This window comes from Schistocerca cancellata, chromosome 8 (genome assembly GCF_023864275.1).
Source record: "Schistocerca cancellata isolate TAMUIC-IGC-003103 chromosome 8, iqSchCanc2.1, whole genome shotgun sequence".
NCBI classification, from domain to species: Eukaryota; Metazoa; Arthropoda; class Insecta; order Orthoptera; family Acrididae; genus Schistocerca; species Schistocerca cancellata.
In genome coordinates this window covers 459574583-459588255 of record NC_064633.1, presented here as the reverse complement: position 1 = coordinate 459588255, position 13673 = coordinate 459574583, and the positions used below count along the sequence as shown (strand labels likewise).

The window sequence follows — 13673 nt, the reverse complement described above, 5'->3', positions numbered from 1 at the left end:
ACTCCATCAGTCTGTTCGTAGTACTGACCATTGAATAAAAAGTAAGTGGAAGTCAGCACACGTCGAAACAAATTTGTTAACTCTACACCAAAGTTAACCTCAATTAGCTGCAACAAATCAGAGAGAGGAATGCGAGTGAAAAGAGAAACCACATCAAAACTGACTAAAATATCAGAGTCATTCAAACGCAATCCCTGCAATCGACTTAAGAAATCTGCAGAGTTCTTAATGTGGTGTTCACACCTACCTACTAGTGGGCTCAACAGACTAGCAAGATGTTTAGCTACACGATATGTCGGAGCACCAATATTAGAAACAATAGGCCTCAACGGGACAGACTCTTTATGGACCTTAGGGAGGCCATATAATCTAGGTGGTACAGCACAGTAAGAATTAAGACTCTTGATAGTCTCCTGTGACAAAGAACTTTTCTTCAGGAGGTTATTTGTCTTTCTCTCAACACTCTTAGTAGGGTCAGCTTTGCCTTGACACCGGTCATCCTATGGAATACAACAACACAGAGATTCTGGCTTGCACATCCAGCTATAGGGATAGTGTTATTAAGGAAGCTGTTGAAATCAGACTATCAAGCAACCTTATTAACAGAGATGGTGGATTTTGTTTAAATGCTGCTTGGAATCCGACTCTGTCTCTCATCAAAAAACAGAGGGACAGAATTAGTGCTACTTCACCTGTTGATTAATAGTAACCATCGATATTTCTGTTGTTGGTTATCTTTGGTTGTGTTGAAACTTGTTCTGTATGTGGTGTCTTCCTTGTTTCTCCTCTGTGAACCGAGGCACTAAATTTGCTTGCACATTTTTTCTTCCTTGCATTTGTTCCTTGAGAATGGCAGGGTGTGCTCCTATCGAAATATCGGCGGTGTTCGACGACGTCACCCGGCAGCAAACCCGTAAGTTATTTGAGCATTCGATTCGCCAGGAAAAATTAAGGTCTCACATGATTCACGTTTTTGGTGAAACATCACCAAAAATACTTACATGAATATTTCACTTGACAATGAGAATAAATTCTGAAATCATACCTTAGTAAGCATGAAAAAATATGTAACTGCTGCAATGTTCCTTTATTTGAACTAGAAACATTTGAGCAATGTGAAGAGAGGAAAAGTGACGACTGCCACTACAAGTGGCCAAACCGCAAAACTTGCATTCCGAGTAATGCAAAGGTGTCATGATGTTCACAAATCTGTGCATGCACAGTGGAGACAGTTTGAAAATCATTGTGACTGGTCATGATACCTTCATTTGAACAAACCTGGTTACTCTGATCAGACATCATGCCATGGAGCCTGGCAGCAGCAGGAGACAAAGCACAAATTGTTCTGACTTTTATAGATTCAGATCTGTGGAGCAGAGAACCCTGGTGTCAAGATACTAAACAAAGTAACATTTGCTAACACTACTTGGAGGACAACCCCATGACACATCTTTTTATGTCAGTTTTTTTCCATCTACATTGTTTCCTAAAGTGTAAATCATGGCAAAATTGCAGATATGTTAACCAAAATTGGGAACAAATTAACATTTTGAACACAGGACATTTGATGAGAGCAATACAAGAAATGTTGTATATGTTGGCAAAACGTGACTTCCAAGAATGTAAAAGTGGGGTTACACTGTATACATGTAAATGTAGAAACTACACTGATTCTGGCATATATGCCTTGGTGTGTAAATAAAAGCTATTGTTATCTGCTACATTGCAGATATTGGCAAAAATCAACTTTTCATAGAGTCAAATGTATCTCTAAAATGTGTTTTTTCCCCACACATATCAATACTTCTTTCAGATACTGAAGAATTTTCATCACCTGTATAACAGGCATCTGATGTACATCTTGACTGTGTCACCACCACAACTGAAGCATTCATTCACACTGCCATGTCTAGTGAGAATTTCCAAACTCTATTCCTCAGTATAATTATTGTGGTATGCCATCTTTTGCAAAATTTAAGTCAATAGCTCATAACTAAAAGCTAAATTGGAAACAGCAGCACACGATCACAGAAGCAAACAATACATAGGAATTGCAACTGAAGCACACAGTCACCCTGAGCAGCAGCCAGTTTTCACATATCCAGAGCACACGCGAATCAGTAAGGTAGCAAATGTTAACACACATAGAGCAGTAGGCAATAGGAGCAACAGTGCATGGCAACACATATAGAGCAGTCTAATGATTAAAACAAAGTAAACTGAAAAGAGACATAAAACTGGTAGGTAACTTATACCTTGCCATGCTGAATATCCATATTTCATAAGCTTTAGGTGCATATTTCTACTATAGTGACTGTCACGAAAATAAACACCTCGAATTCATTTCACCATCCTACAACATTGCCAATCAGTCATAATTCAAGAGTTAGTTAAAATTCCAAAAAACAATTATCAGACTTCTCCTTTTTAGTGTAGTACTTTCCAAAAGTAAAAATTTTTTGCCAGCTGCCACAGGAAAATAAATAAATTAATTAAATAAAAATAAAAATTATCGTTACAAGAAATTTTGAAGAAAAATATTTTTTGCTTTAACCTGTGGGAAAAACAGAATGACAGATGTACTTGGACGAAAAATAGTAAATTAACATTCTGAAAGTCTGTAGATGCACGTGATACACATTTTATTGTGAAAAAACAGTATTCAGGGATAAAAAATATTAGGTTGATGCATACTTTTTTGTTTTGCCTGTCAGTGTTCTGGTAGCTATGGGTTTACTTATCAGTTGCCAATTTATTTATTCATTTATTTATTTATTTTTTGTACACTGTTGCTATTTGAGTTTACATATTTTCATTTGGAAACAGTGAGTGGAACTGTGGATGCTAGAGAGAAATCTGAACATTTTTGAAATATTATTCTGTTTTGAGTTCAATGTAGGAGTGACAGCAGTAGAGGCAGCCAGAGACATTTGTGCTGTGTATGATGATAATGCTGCTGGACAGAGCACAGGAATAAAATGGTTTCCTTGTTTTGAGGAGGATCATTTTGATATTAAATGACTTTAGTGATTCTCCATGTTCAGGAAGTTTGGGGTCTGATGAAGGCTGTTTAAACACATTAATTGACAATGATCCTCATCAGTATACTCCAGAATTGACAAAGGTGATGAACTGTGATCATACCACCATTGTGTGACAAATGCGTTCAGTGGAGAAAGTTCAAAAATCAAGTGTTGGGTACCTCTCATGCTCTAAGCCAAAGTACAAAAAGCAGCAGGTGGCCATATGTGCGTCTCTGCTTGCTCTTCGTCGATTGGCTTGTGAACAACATTGACCATTCCTCATCTGTATCATTACAGTGGTGAGAAACTGTGTCTTTATCTTAAGATATAGATAAGAAGGAATGGATGAGCCCAAACAAAGCAGCAACTCCCCTTACAAAGACCTGCACACTTCCACTGAAGATAATGTTATGCACCTGATGGAACAGTGGCTATGTGGTGTACTATGAATTGCTTCCCCGTAGTGCAACCGTCACTGATGACACTTATTGGCAACAATTGAAATGTCTTGCAGATGCAATCCAAGAACACTGACGAGGGAGACTGCCTGAAGTGATTCTACCCTACTGCTTGCCTGCATTCTCCTAGACTGTCAAAAAACATTATACAGGAGTTGGGTAACATCTGAGGCACTATTACTGTATTGTGTCACCTATGAACACATTTTACGAGGTGCATTCAAGTTCTAAGGCCTCCGATTTTTTTTCTCCGGACTGGAAAGAGATAGAAACATGCGCATTGTTTTAAAATGAGGCCGCGTTCATTGTCAATACGTCCCAGAGATGGCAGCACTGTACGGCAGATGGAATTTTACCGCCAGCGGTGAGAATGAGAACTGTTTTAAATACTTAAAATGGTGACGTCTTCCTTACTTGAACAGCGTGCAATCATTCGTTTTCTGAATTTGCGTGGTGTGAAACCAATTGAAATTCATCGACAGTTGAAGGAGACATGTGGTGATGGAGTTATGGATGTGTCGAAAGTGCGTTCGTGGGTGCGACAGTTTAATGAAGGCAGAACATCGTGTGACAACAAACCGAAACAACCTCTGGCTCGCACAAGCCGGTCTGACGACATGATCGAGAAAGTGGAGGGAATTGTTTTGGGGGATCGCCGAATGACTGTTGAACAGATCGCCTCCAGAGTTGGCATTTCTGTGGGTTCTGTGCACACAATCCTGCATGATGACCTGAAAATGTGAAAAGTGTCATCCAGGTGGGTGCCACGAATGCTGACGGACGTCCACATGGCTGCCCGTGTGGCATGTTCCCAAGCAATGTTGACGTGCAATGACAGCACGAATGGGACTTTCTTTTCGTCGGTTGTGACAATGGATGAGACATGGATGCCATTTTTCAATCCAGAAACAAAGCGCCAGTCAGCTCAATGGAAGCACACAGATTCACCGCCACCAAAAAAATTTCGGGTAACCGCCAGTGCTGAAAAAATGATGGTGTCCATGTTCTGGGACAGCGAGGGCGTAATCCTTACCCATTGCGTTCCAAAGGGCACTACGGTAACAGGTGCATCCTACGAAAATGTTTTGAAGAACAAATTCCTTCCTGCACTGCAACAAAAACGTCCGGGAAGGGCTGCGCGTGTGCTGTTTCACTGCACATCGAGCTAACGTTACACAACAGTTTCTTCGTGATAACAACTTTGAAGTGATTCCTCATGCTCCATACTCACTTGACTTGGCTCCTAGTGACTTTTGGCTTTTTCCAACAATCCAACAATGAAAGACACACTCCGTGGCCGCACATTCACCAGCCGTGCTGCTATTGCCTCAGCGATTTTCCAGTGGTCAAAACAGACTCCTAAAGAAGCCTTCGCCGTGCCATGAAATATGGCGTCAGCGTTGTGAAAAATGTGTACGTCTGCAGGGCGATTACGTCGAGAAGTAACGCCAGTTTCATCGATTTCGGGTGAGTAGTTAATTAGAAAAAAAATCGGAGGCCTTAGAACTTGAATGCACCTCTTATTTGTAAGAGTCTCCTTTCACAGCAGTGCGCAAATACTTTTACGCCATCGCCAGGATTTCAGTTCAGACAGCTCACCTTAATACAACTGATAGTATTCCCGACTGCTCAAAAAGTTTTTATTTGCAGCTCTTACGGATCCTTCATCACTGTACCCATCACCCAAATCTCTGATAAACACTATGCAAAAGTAACTGTAGGTACTTTCAGGCTATTTCCATTTAAGTAAAGCAAAATATATTTTTGTGTGTAGTTATGTGAAGCCATAAATTTTATATAAGCAGCACAAGTGGGTGCATTTTACACAAAACTTCATTCTTGATACTGCAATGTATCTGCAGTCCATTACAAATTTCTGAATCAAAATCCAAGTGAGCAGAGAAGACAACAAACTGTGATCTCCAAGCCATTATTTTTTTTACAGAGATCACATTGTATTTTTCTATCCATCAGATATTCTCCTGTGTCATAGTATTTACTTCACTGTTAATACGGAGTGAATTTGCGGGGAATTTACACCATTCCTGGCTGCTTCACTGTTGGCCAGATCAGTAAAAAATCTTCAGTACATTCAATATGACTATTTTAGATTGTTTTCTAATGCCTTCTCACCCTTTACACACACTGGCCAAAGTAAGGCTATGCATAGGCCCTCGCTCCTGCATTTCAGTCGCTACCAAACACATGTCAATGCACCGTGAAATCACACAATATTCCACAGAAACACACAACATTCAGCTGGTACTGGCCTACTGCGCTATTAACTGTACATGTTAAGTGTACACAACACAATAAAGCTATGAGGCGATCAAACCAGAGCGCTTGGCGTCGTTGGACTGCAGGAAGCAGAAGTGATCTTGAGGTGTCAATTTCATGATGGCCACTGTAAGTATTTTGTCTTATGATAGCACTTATCTTATGTCGCAAAGCATGTAAGATTATGTACTTAATGATCTGCTGTCTTCAAATTTACTTCCGATGTGTAAGTCTTCTTTCAGAAAATTTGTCAAGTTATTCACATTCTTGCACACCAAATTATCTTAAAAATTGCACACTTGCACTGCTGTAGTTTTTGCAATCTCTCTTCTTCAGCTTTTTCTTAACAACTTTTTTTCCTCTTCAAACGACAAGAGACATTTACACAAACTAACTACAAAGGCTTTTTAAAAAAATTAGTTTTGCCAAAACTACATGTAAAAATTGATGTCATCCTTACCAGGAGTTGGGCGCTGGGCAGTTAATGCTGGAACAGTACCAAAAGATGTGACTGCACTATTATCTACAGTCGTCGTTATGCCAACTGTTGGTGAATTTCTGGCACCTGAACTTTCCGGAGAATCTCGTCCCTGTTCTCGTTCAACCTTCCGCCGCGATGATGCACCTGTATGGTAAATGTTTCAAGTAGGTGTTAATTATTATCCAAGGTACTAATTTTTCAAAGAATACTGGCAAATATATAAGTTCTGGGTGTATCTAGTTTTGTCCTGTGGCTAGCTCCCCTCTCCCATCCTTCACCTCCTCAACCATCACCCTCCTCCTTGATTTCACTTTTTACTTCTCATTTTTTTAATAAAATTTACCTTCTGTAAATGCAACAAAGAGGATCACCCATAATTCCATAAATCATCAAAAAGAAACAAGATAATCACAGAAGGCAGATAACTTTACACTTCAGATAGTTGGCAGTTTCAAAATGAGGGCAATGAAGTTGGGGATGAAATTGGTGTTAATGGGATGTTAAAAACTAAGAGGTTACAAACAGAAAAATCACAAAGAAATCTTTAATATTCCACTAACTTGGGAGTTTGACCTGTCACTGCAGGTGACTGAAATAAGTCTCTCCTCAAATCATTAGGCCAATCCCAGAACCTCTCCCTGGAGTCTTATCTTTCTCCTCACCCCTACCACTCCCCACACTCCTATCCTCTACATGCTTCTTGAAGTCCATAAACCTAACCAACCTGGACTCCCCATTGTGTCCAGTTACTGTGCCCACACTGAGTGAATCTTTGCTCTCTTAGGTTAACACCTTCAGCCTATTACCCACAACCCACCCTTCTACATAAAATATAATAATCATATCCTCCACAGCCTCTCCACAGTTCCTGTTCCTTTATCACATGGTGCCCTGCTCGTCACTATTGATGCCACCTCCCTTTACATTAACATCTCTAATGCACACATCCTTACTGTTATTTAACATTACCTTTCCCAACACCAACAGGTTCCAAACCAACAACCTCCTTCCCAGTTGCTGTGACCAACTACATACTCATCCACAATTACTTCTCCTTTGCAGGCATTACCTACAAACAAATCCAGAGTATGACTATGGGCACCCATACGGCACCACCCTATGTCAACCTATTCATAGGCCATCTAGCAGAATCCTTCCTAAACACCCAGAATCCCATATCCCTAACCTGGTTCAAATTCACTGATGACTCAGTACCACCAGGGACAGGGGCAACTGAATCAGTGTCTCCGCCAGGGTTTCGACTACCTCTCACCATGCCCTTAAATGAGGAATGTCCTACCCACATACCTTCCCACCCCTCCCACAGTGGTATTCCACCACCCACCAAACCCCTTGTCCATACCTAGACAACCCCTGCTCCCAAAACCTTGCCTCATGGCTCACATCCCTGCAATAGACCTAGGTGCATGACCTGTCCCAAATGTCCTCCCACCACCATCTACTCCTGTCCAGTCACAAGCATCATCTATCTCATCAAAAGGCAGGGTCACCTGTGAAATCAGTTGTGTGACCTACACGCTAGGTTCCACCCATTGTACTACATTCTACATGGTCTCGACAATCAACAAGCTGTCTGCCCGCATGAATGGCCATCGACAAACTGTGGCCAAGAAACAGCTGGACCACCAAATTGATGAGCACATTGCCCAACACAATGTTCTTCACTTCACTTCAGTGACTGCTTCACAGCCTGCATCATCTGGATCCTTACCGCCAATGCCAGCTTTTCTGAACTGCGCAGGCAGGAACTCTTCCTGCAATATATCCTCCACTCCCATAACGCCCCTGGCCTCACCCTTTGTTAGTTATTGTTCTTACCTACCTAGCCTGTTCCACCAACGCACCCTCAGTCTTTTTACTTCCCTCCTTTCCCGATAACCTCCCTCCCCCCCTCTCCTCCTCCTCCTGACTGCACCTAGATGCCACGTACCCTATCTTTTTCACCTCATCCCTGTACATTCCCAAAAGCAGCACTTTACCACCCCTCAAGCAACACTTTACCACCCTTCCCCCTTCCTCATCCCAGCCTCCTCCTTATTCCCAACACCTAGTCGTATCTGCCATCATGCACTGCTGCTTGCAGTCTGGCCTCAGCAGCCAGAGACTATGGTCGTGTGTGTGCGAGTTGCATTTGCAGGAGTCTGTGAGTGTGTATGCTGTCTATTTTTGACAAAGGCTTTGCTGACCAAAAGCTCACTTTCTGACAGTCTTTTTGTTGTGCCTATCTCTGACTCAGCATCTCCGCTATATGGTGAGCAACAACTATCCTTTTCATAATATTGTGACTGAAAGAAAGAGTATTTCAAACAAGTCAGACACAAAACTAACAGGCAACTACCACACTTGGCGTTCGCAGACATCACAGGCTTATAACGTACACCAGAAGTACTGTAAAATGAAGCCTAATCTTGGTCAAAGAATAGAACGCAAGATAAAGATGAAAACTTCTATGCCTCGCAGGAAAGTCTGTTTTTCTGAGAGGAAAATGCATTTTTTTAAACATGATAATGTCTTTGAACAATGCATGTTGTCTGAAAGTTATCGAAGTGAGTAATTTCAATCTCCATAATGTGATTCTCAAGATCTGGGAGATATACTCATCTGCTATTGCCACAACTTCCTTACTGGAATCTAAACAATTTCCAGCCACAAATTTCCTTAGATGTGGAAATACATTTACAGCAGTGGAAGGGAAATGTGGTACACAACCAATAGTTTGTACTTAAAATCGTCATTTTTCTTTTAGAAAGTAGAAATTTATCTAATTTTTCCTCCATCAAACTGTTTGCGGAATGTCATTGTTTCAGCCCTCTTCGGGGGAGCCTGTAACAAGAATGCCATTTGGGGTCCCAAAAAGCACCGGTCATAACCTTACTGGAAGATGAAACCAACTTTTCTTATTTGGTGCAAGGCTATTGACATACACCTTCAATAACTGCAGCAAAAGTTTCGCACAAAGCTTTCACACAGTAAATTTTTAATGTGAAGTGTACTGTACCACTTTTCATCATATAGATACAGCACCAGCTATTTTAATATCCCTTTAATCATAGATTGTCTACTACTATGTCATGCCTTTTCTTGAGGTTTCCTGCTGCAGTTGCAGTTTGGCAACATTCTTCACATGTATCATATTCAAGAGAGATACGGTCATATTTTAATTGAGCGACTCATTTTAGCAGTTAAGAATATGGAGCAGACTTTAGAAACCTTCAACGACTTTGGGTGAATTTTCACTGCCAACAAACCATCCGAGACAAAGAATTTTATGACAGCATAGATTTCAGCAACTACTTTGAGGAAGATAGATATTATTATTCCACAGTGCAAGGAGACACTTGACTTAATGTGCTTGTGCAAGATGTGTCAATATAACATCAAAAGTTTATTTATCAAGTGATGGTGTGTGGATGAATAATGGGCAAGAAAGTGCATGTGTGTAGTACGGTCAGAATATACAGTTTCATGACTGCTCCTGGATAATAACTGTCAGTTGATAATGTTAAGTGAATTTTGTTCTTTGTTCTGGGCAACAATTTTAAACTGGTCTTGAAATATTAAGAAATTTAATTCCTTACCATATATTGAAATGGGTAACAACATTTTTTAATTAGTAGAAAAATACTTAAACAAAAATAAAATTGTCAGTTTGGAAGTAATATTCCTTCCTTGTATAAAACTATGTGGCAGTTTGAAAGAGCTAGTTATTTTGATTCTTCTCTAGTTTTTTTCCAGCAGTCCAAGTTAACATGCAGTTTTATTTACCAGCATTCAACTGAACCAACCATCTGACATCAGGCAGTAGACTTGATGAAATACTGTGGAGCCTAACATTTGTATTTCGCAAGTCATCATCAGTATGGTGTGTTATGGATGGTATATTTAGAAGAAGATTCTCTGTCTGCACATTCTGTCCTATTAGTGTATGAACCATGGGAAAAAGGGCCCTCAGTGCCCCTCTTTACAATCCTAAATTTTTCTCATTTTACTCTCATAGACGTCATACGAGATGTATGATGGGCAAATTTGTCTGTCAAATCATTTTGGAATGTAGCATCCCACTCCGCAATGCACACCTTTTCTCTTTTCTGATGTCCTCCTACTGCAGGTTGTTGAGCATTTTTGTGACACTTTCACACTGACTAAAACAACCCCTGACAAATTTTTCAGCTTGTGTCTTTTACTAATACAAGTTGGTTAACGATCCCAGACTGAACAGTATTTGAGAGATCATCTAACAAGGGAACTTTAAGTGTCTTCTAATGTGGGTAGACTACACTTCCTTAGGATTCTTTTAACAATTTTCAGTTTGCACCCATCCTTTCTCATTTATGAGCTCAGTCCATGTTAAACTGCCAATGGACATATCCCTAGATACTTGATGGTTGTGATTAATTCTAGAGACCTATTACCAACTAAACACTGCACTAAGGTACACCAGATACTACTCAAGTTTGTGATGATACCTCCCAGTCAAGAATGGTGTACTTGCTTCTTTTTGCTTAAATCTTCAATCCAATCACAAATTTATTAAGATATTCCAGATGCTCATATTTTGTTTACTAGATAAAAGTGCAGTATATTATTATAGGTTCCCTGGAAGTAAAGAACCAAGGCATCAATCTGAGCTCTTTCTTATTGTACTCAGGATCTCATGCAGGAACAGCAAATTTAAATTTCCAAAAAATTTTCCTTATATAAACAAAGTTGACTAAATACCAAGGAATTTGTTTCCAGATTTATCGTATGTAAGAAAATATGTTTCATAATGCCTACAACATAGTGATGATGCCTGTGGGAAAGGTTCATAGTATCCACGATTGTCCTGAAAACCAAAATATAGACTTGAATAACTGGTACCATTTTCTATTCGTGTGGCAGGCTTCACTGTTTAAGCAACTTATGTCAAATTTTTGCTGGAAGTCACACCATATCTCCGGTATTATTTGATGCAGAATTGTAATGGGCACCCAATCAAGTATCCAGCAGTTTCTCATTTAATAAGGTTCTTCCGTTGCTTTTCAATTACACTATTCAGTTATCAAAAGTAGGAACTGTGTTGCGATTCTTCTCCATTGACGGGAGATGAAATTTCACATGTCAGCTTTATTACATGAACTTCAGTTTTGGTGCAATCATGACCAATGAGATCATTGGAGAGATGACTGCTAGACTGGCCACAAAGTTTTAGTGTTTTCTGTCAACTCAGCAGGGTAAGGTCTTCCTTCCAAATTCACTGAATACTTCTTCCACAGTTGCTTCTTTGTAGATGCTAACAACTACTTGGTCCCCCTCCCCCATCTTGCCTCCCTTTCCGCTTAACTGTGAACTATAAGCTATAAGGCTCAAAAATGTGTACTCAACAGTAAACAAGTTAAACTACATCACCTAAATTTGATATTTTAAAATATCCATATGGCCTTACATTTATTAATAAAATTTTATACTTACCGAGCATGGGTAATACAGGAGAATGGCCATCTGACCGTACTGGAAGAGACTGCCGTGACGGTTCGGCATCACCACCTACAGATCCAGTTTCTGGAGATGGTAGCCGTCTCTCTTCCATAGTGTCCATATTAACAATGTTCACATAACCAGGGCGAACACCTTGTGGAAGTACCGAGAAGCGCACAAAATGTTTCCTCCCTCGAGCCACTATTGGTTTTGGCAGACCACCAAATTCTACTTCAAATGGTCTTCCATTCAGAAGAACTGTTTTGAGTTTGTCAACGAAACGAAGAACATGAGGTTTATTCTCAACATCAAACCTGAAACATTTACCCAAGATTGTCATAACATAATTTACAATAATAATACAATGTCTGCAGTCTTGTCTTTGGAACTATTTAATTATTTTTAATACTGCGTTCATTGATTATTATTTTCTCAACTAAGCTACAGTAAATATAATTTTTACCTTTGTGGCTTGGCATCAAGGAAGACTGGTACCATAGTGCGAGCATCTATGATAAGGTTGATCTTGCCAGCAACTAGGTCAGTTCGTTTGACAAATCCAATTTTTACATGAGGTGGAGGTCCATCAAGTTTGACAGATCGGATTTTGCCACCAATATCAATATTTACAGGTGGTCCGCCAAAGAAACATTCATACCACTTCCCATCTATGTACAACTCTCTAGTAGGAGCTCCTAACCTTATCCTGTAAATGACGAGAGATTTCTTAATAACGACACAATACAGAGTGTATATATAAGAAGTCAAAACATCCTATTTGAGAAATAACCAGTAGATGTCAAATACTTAATCCTTTGCCTGTTACAGACTAGCTCTCTGCATTTTGTGCTGAGCATGACTTTCTTGTCACTGAACTGCCCACCTAATGCTGCTACTTGTGCTGAGAGACAGCGTTCCAGCCGCTATGGAATACTTGTTATCCGATTTTAAGAAAACTATTCGGTGAAAAATTTTATTTTTACACATCTTACAGTCTGATATATTCGCTTGATACAGGACTGAATGTCTTTTCATTATTTGTCACTTACTGTGCTTTATCCAACTGAGTAAACCACTGCATGAAATTCTGACAAAAATGCATTGTGTAGACTTCTTGTATGGTGGATTTCAGCTCGTACATTGCTGCGTATGAAATGCAGGTAAACACCGTAATAAATGACAAACTGCATACAAAACTGTCCACTCTCTTCATCTGTACTCAATCTTTATCACAACAAATGAAACAGCAATGTATTCAGCTAAAGAAAAAGACCTTCACATACAGAAATTGGGTTGAAGCACACTTGCTGGCCAAGACCTTTCACGATAACATTCTGGAGAAGTCAGCGTCTTACAGTTCTGTCTGTCTTCTTATTATTACTACATGCCTCATATTTCAGAGAGTGATAAATGTATCCTGCATGAAAATACAAGCATTGGAACACAATGTTACAACAAAACTACGTTACTACTACAAAACAATATACCAAAATTCATTGGCACATGAAATCATGTTTTGTATGTGCAGTACAGCTGTTAAAAAGGAAGAAACTGCACTGTGCACAACTGATTAATCGAGCAGCCTGGCTCAGCCAACTCTCAGAATCATCCGATCAAATGGTTCAGTCTTAGTTGAATGAATCTGCCCCATCCTCCATACTATCTAGACCAATACCCTTCTCAACATTTATTTCAGTTACTGTAGAATGTTTAGCAAAGGAAAGCTTTACTTTGGAAACATCTAGGTAAGTTGTTATCAATTTTTAGATGATGTACTAAATTTTAAAGTAATTTGGATAATGGTTAATGCACAACAAATTATTAATTATACTACAGGAGAAAAATAAAGCTCCTGAGTCAATGTGCTGTATCTTATGATAGTTGACACCCAACAGATTGAACAAAATGTAACTAACTAGAGTGTCAACTTCAATGCTATTATCCACTTCCACTATT

At 39.6% G+C, this 13673-nt stretch overlaps 1 protein-coding gene across 2 annotated transcripts in view; it reads right to left on the bottom strand.

Moving 5' to 3' along the window:
- LOC126094530 (pre-mRNA cleavage complex 2 protein Pcf11-like) overlaps positions 1 to 13673 on the bottom strand; it is a 144799-nt gene that overhangs the window by 19828 nt on the left and 111298 nt on the right. For both annotated transcript variants that reach the window (XM_049908949.1, XM_049908950.1), the window contains exons 13-15: positions 12181 to 12423; positions 11712 to 12031; positions 6219 to 6383 (exon numbers count right to left, since the gene is read on the bottom strand). In XM_049908949.1, the coding sequence (XP_049764906.1) occupies positions 6219 to 6383; positions 11712 to 12031; positions 12181 to 12423 (728 nt within the window). The remainder of the gene's footprint in view (positions 1 to 6218; positions 6384 to 11711; positions 12032 to 12180; positions 12424 to 13673) is intronic.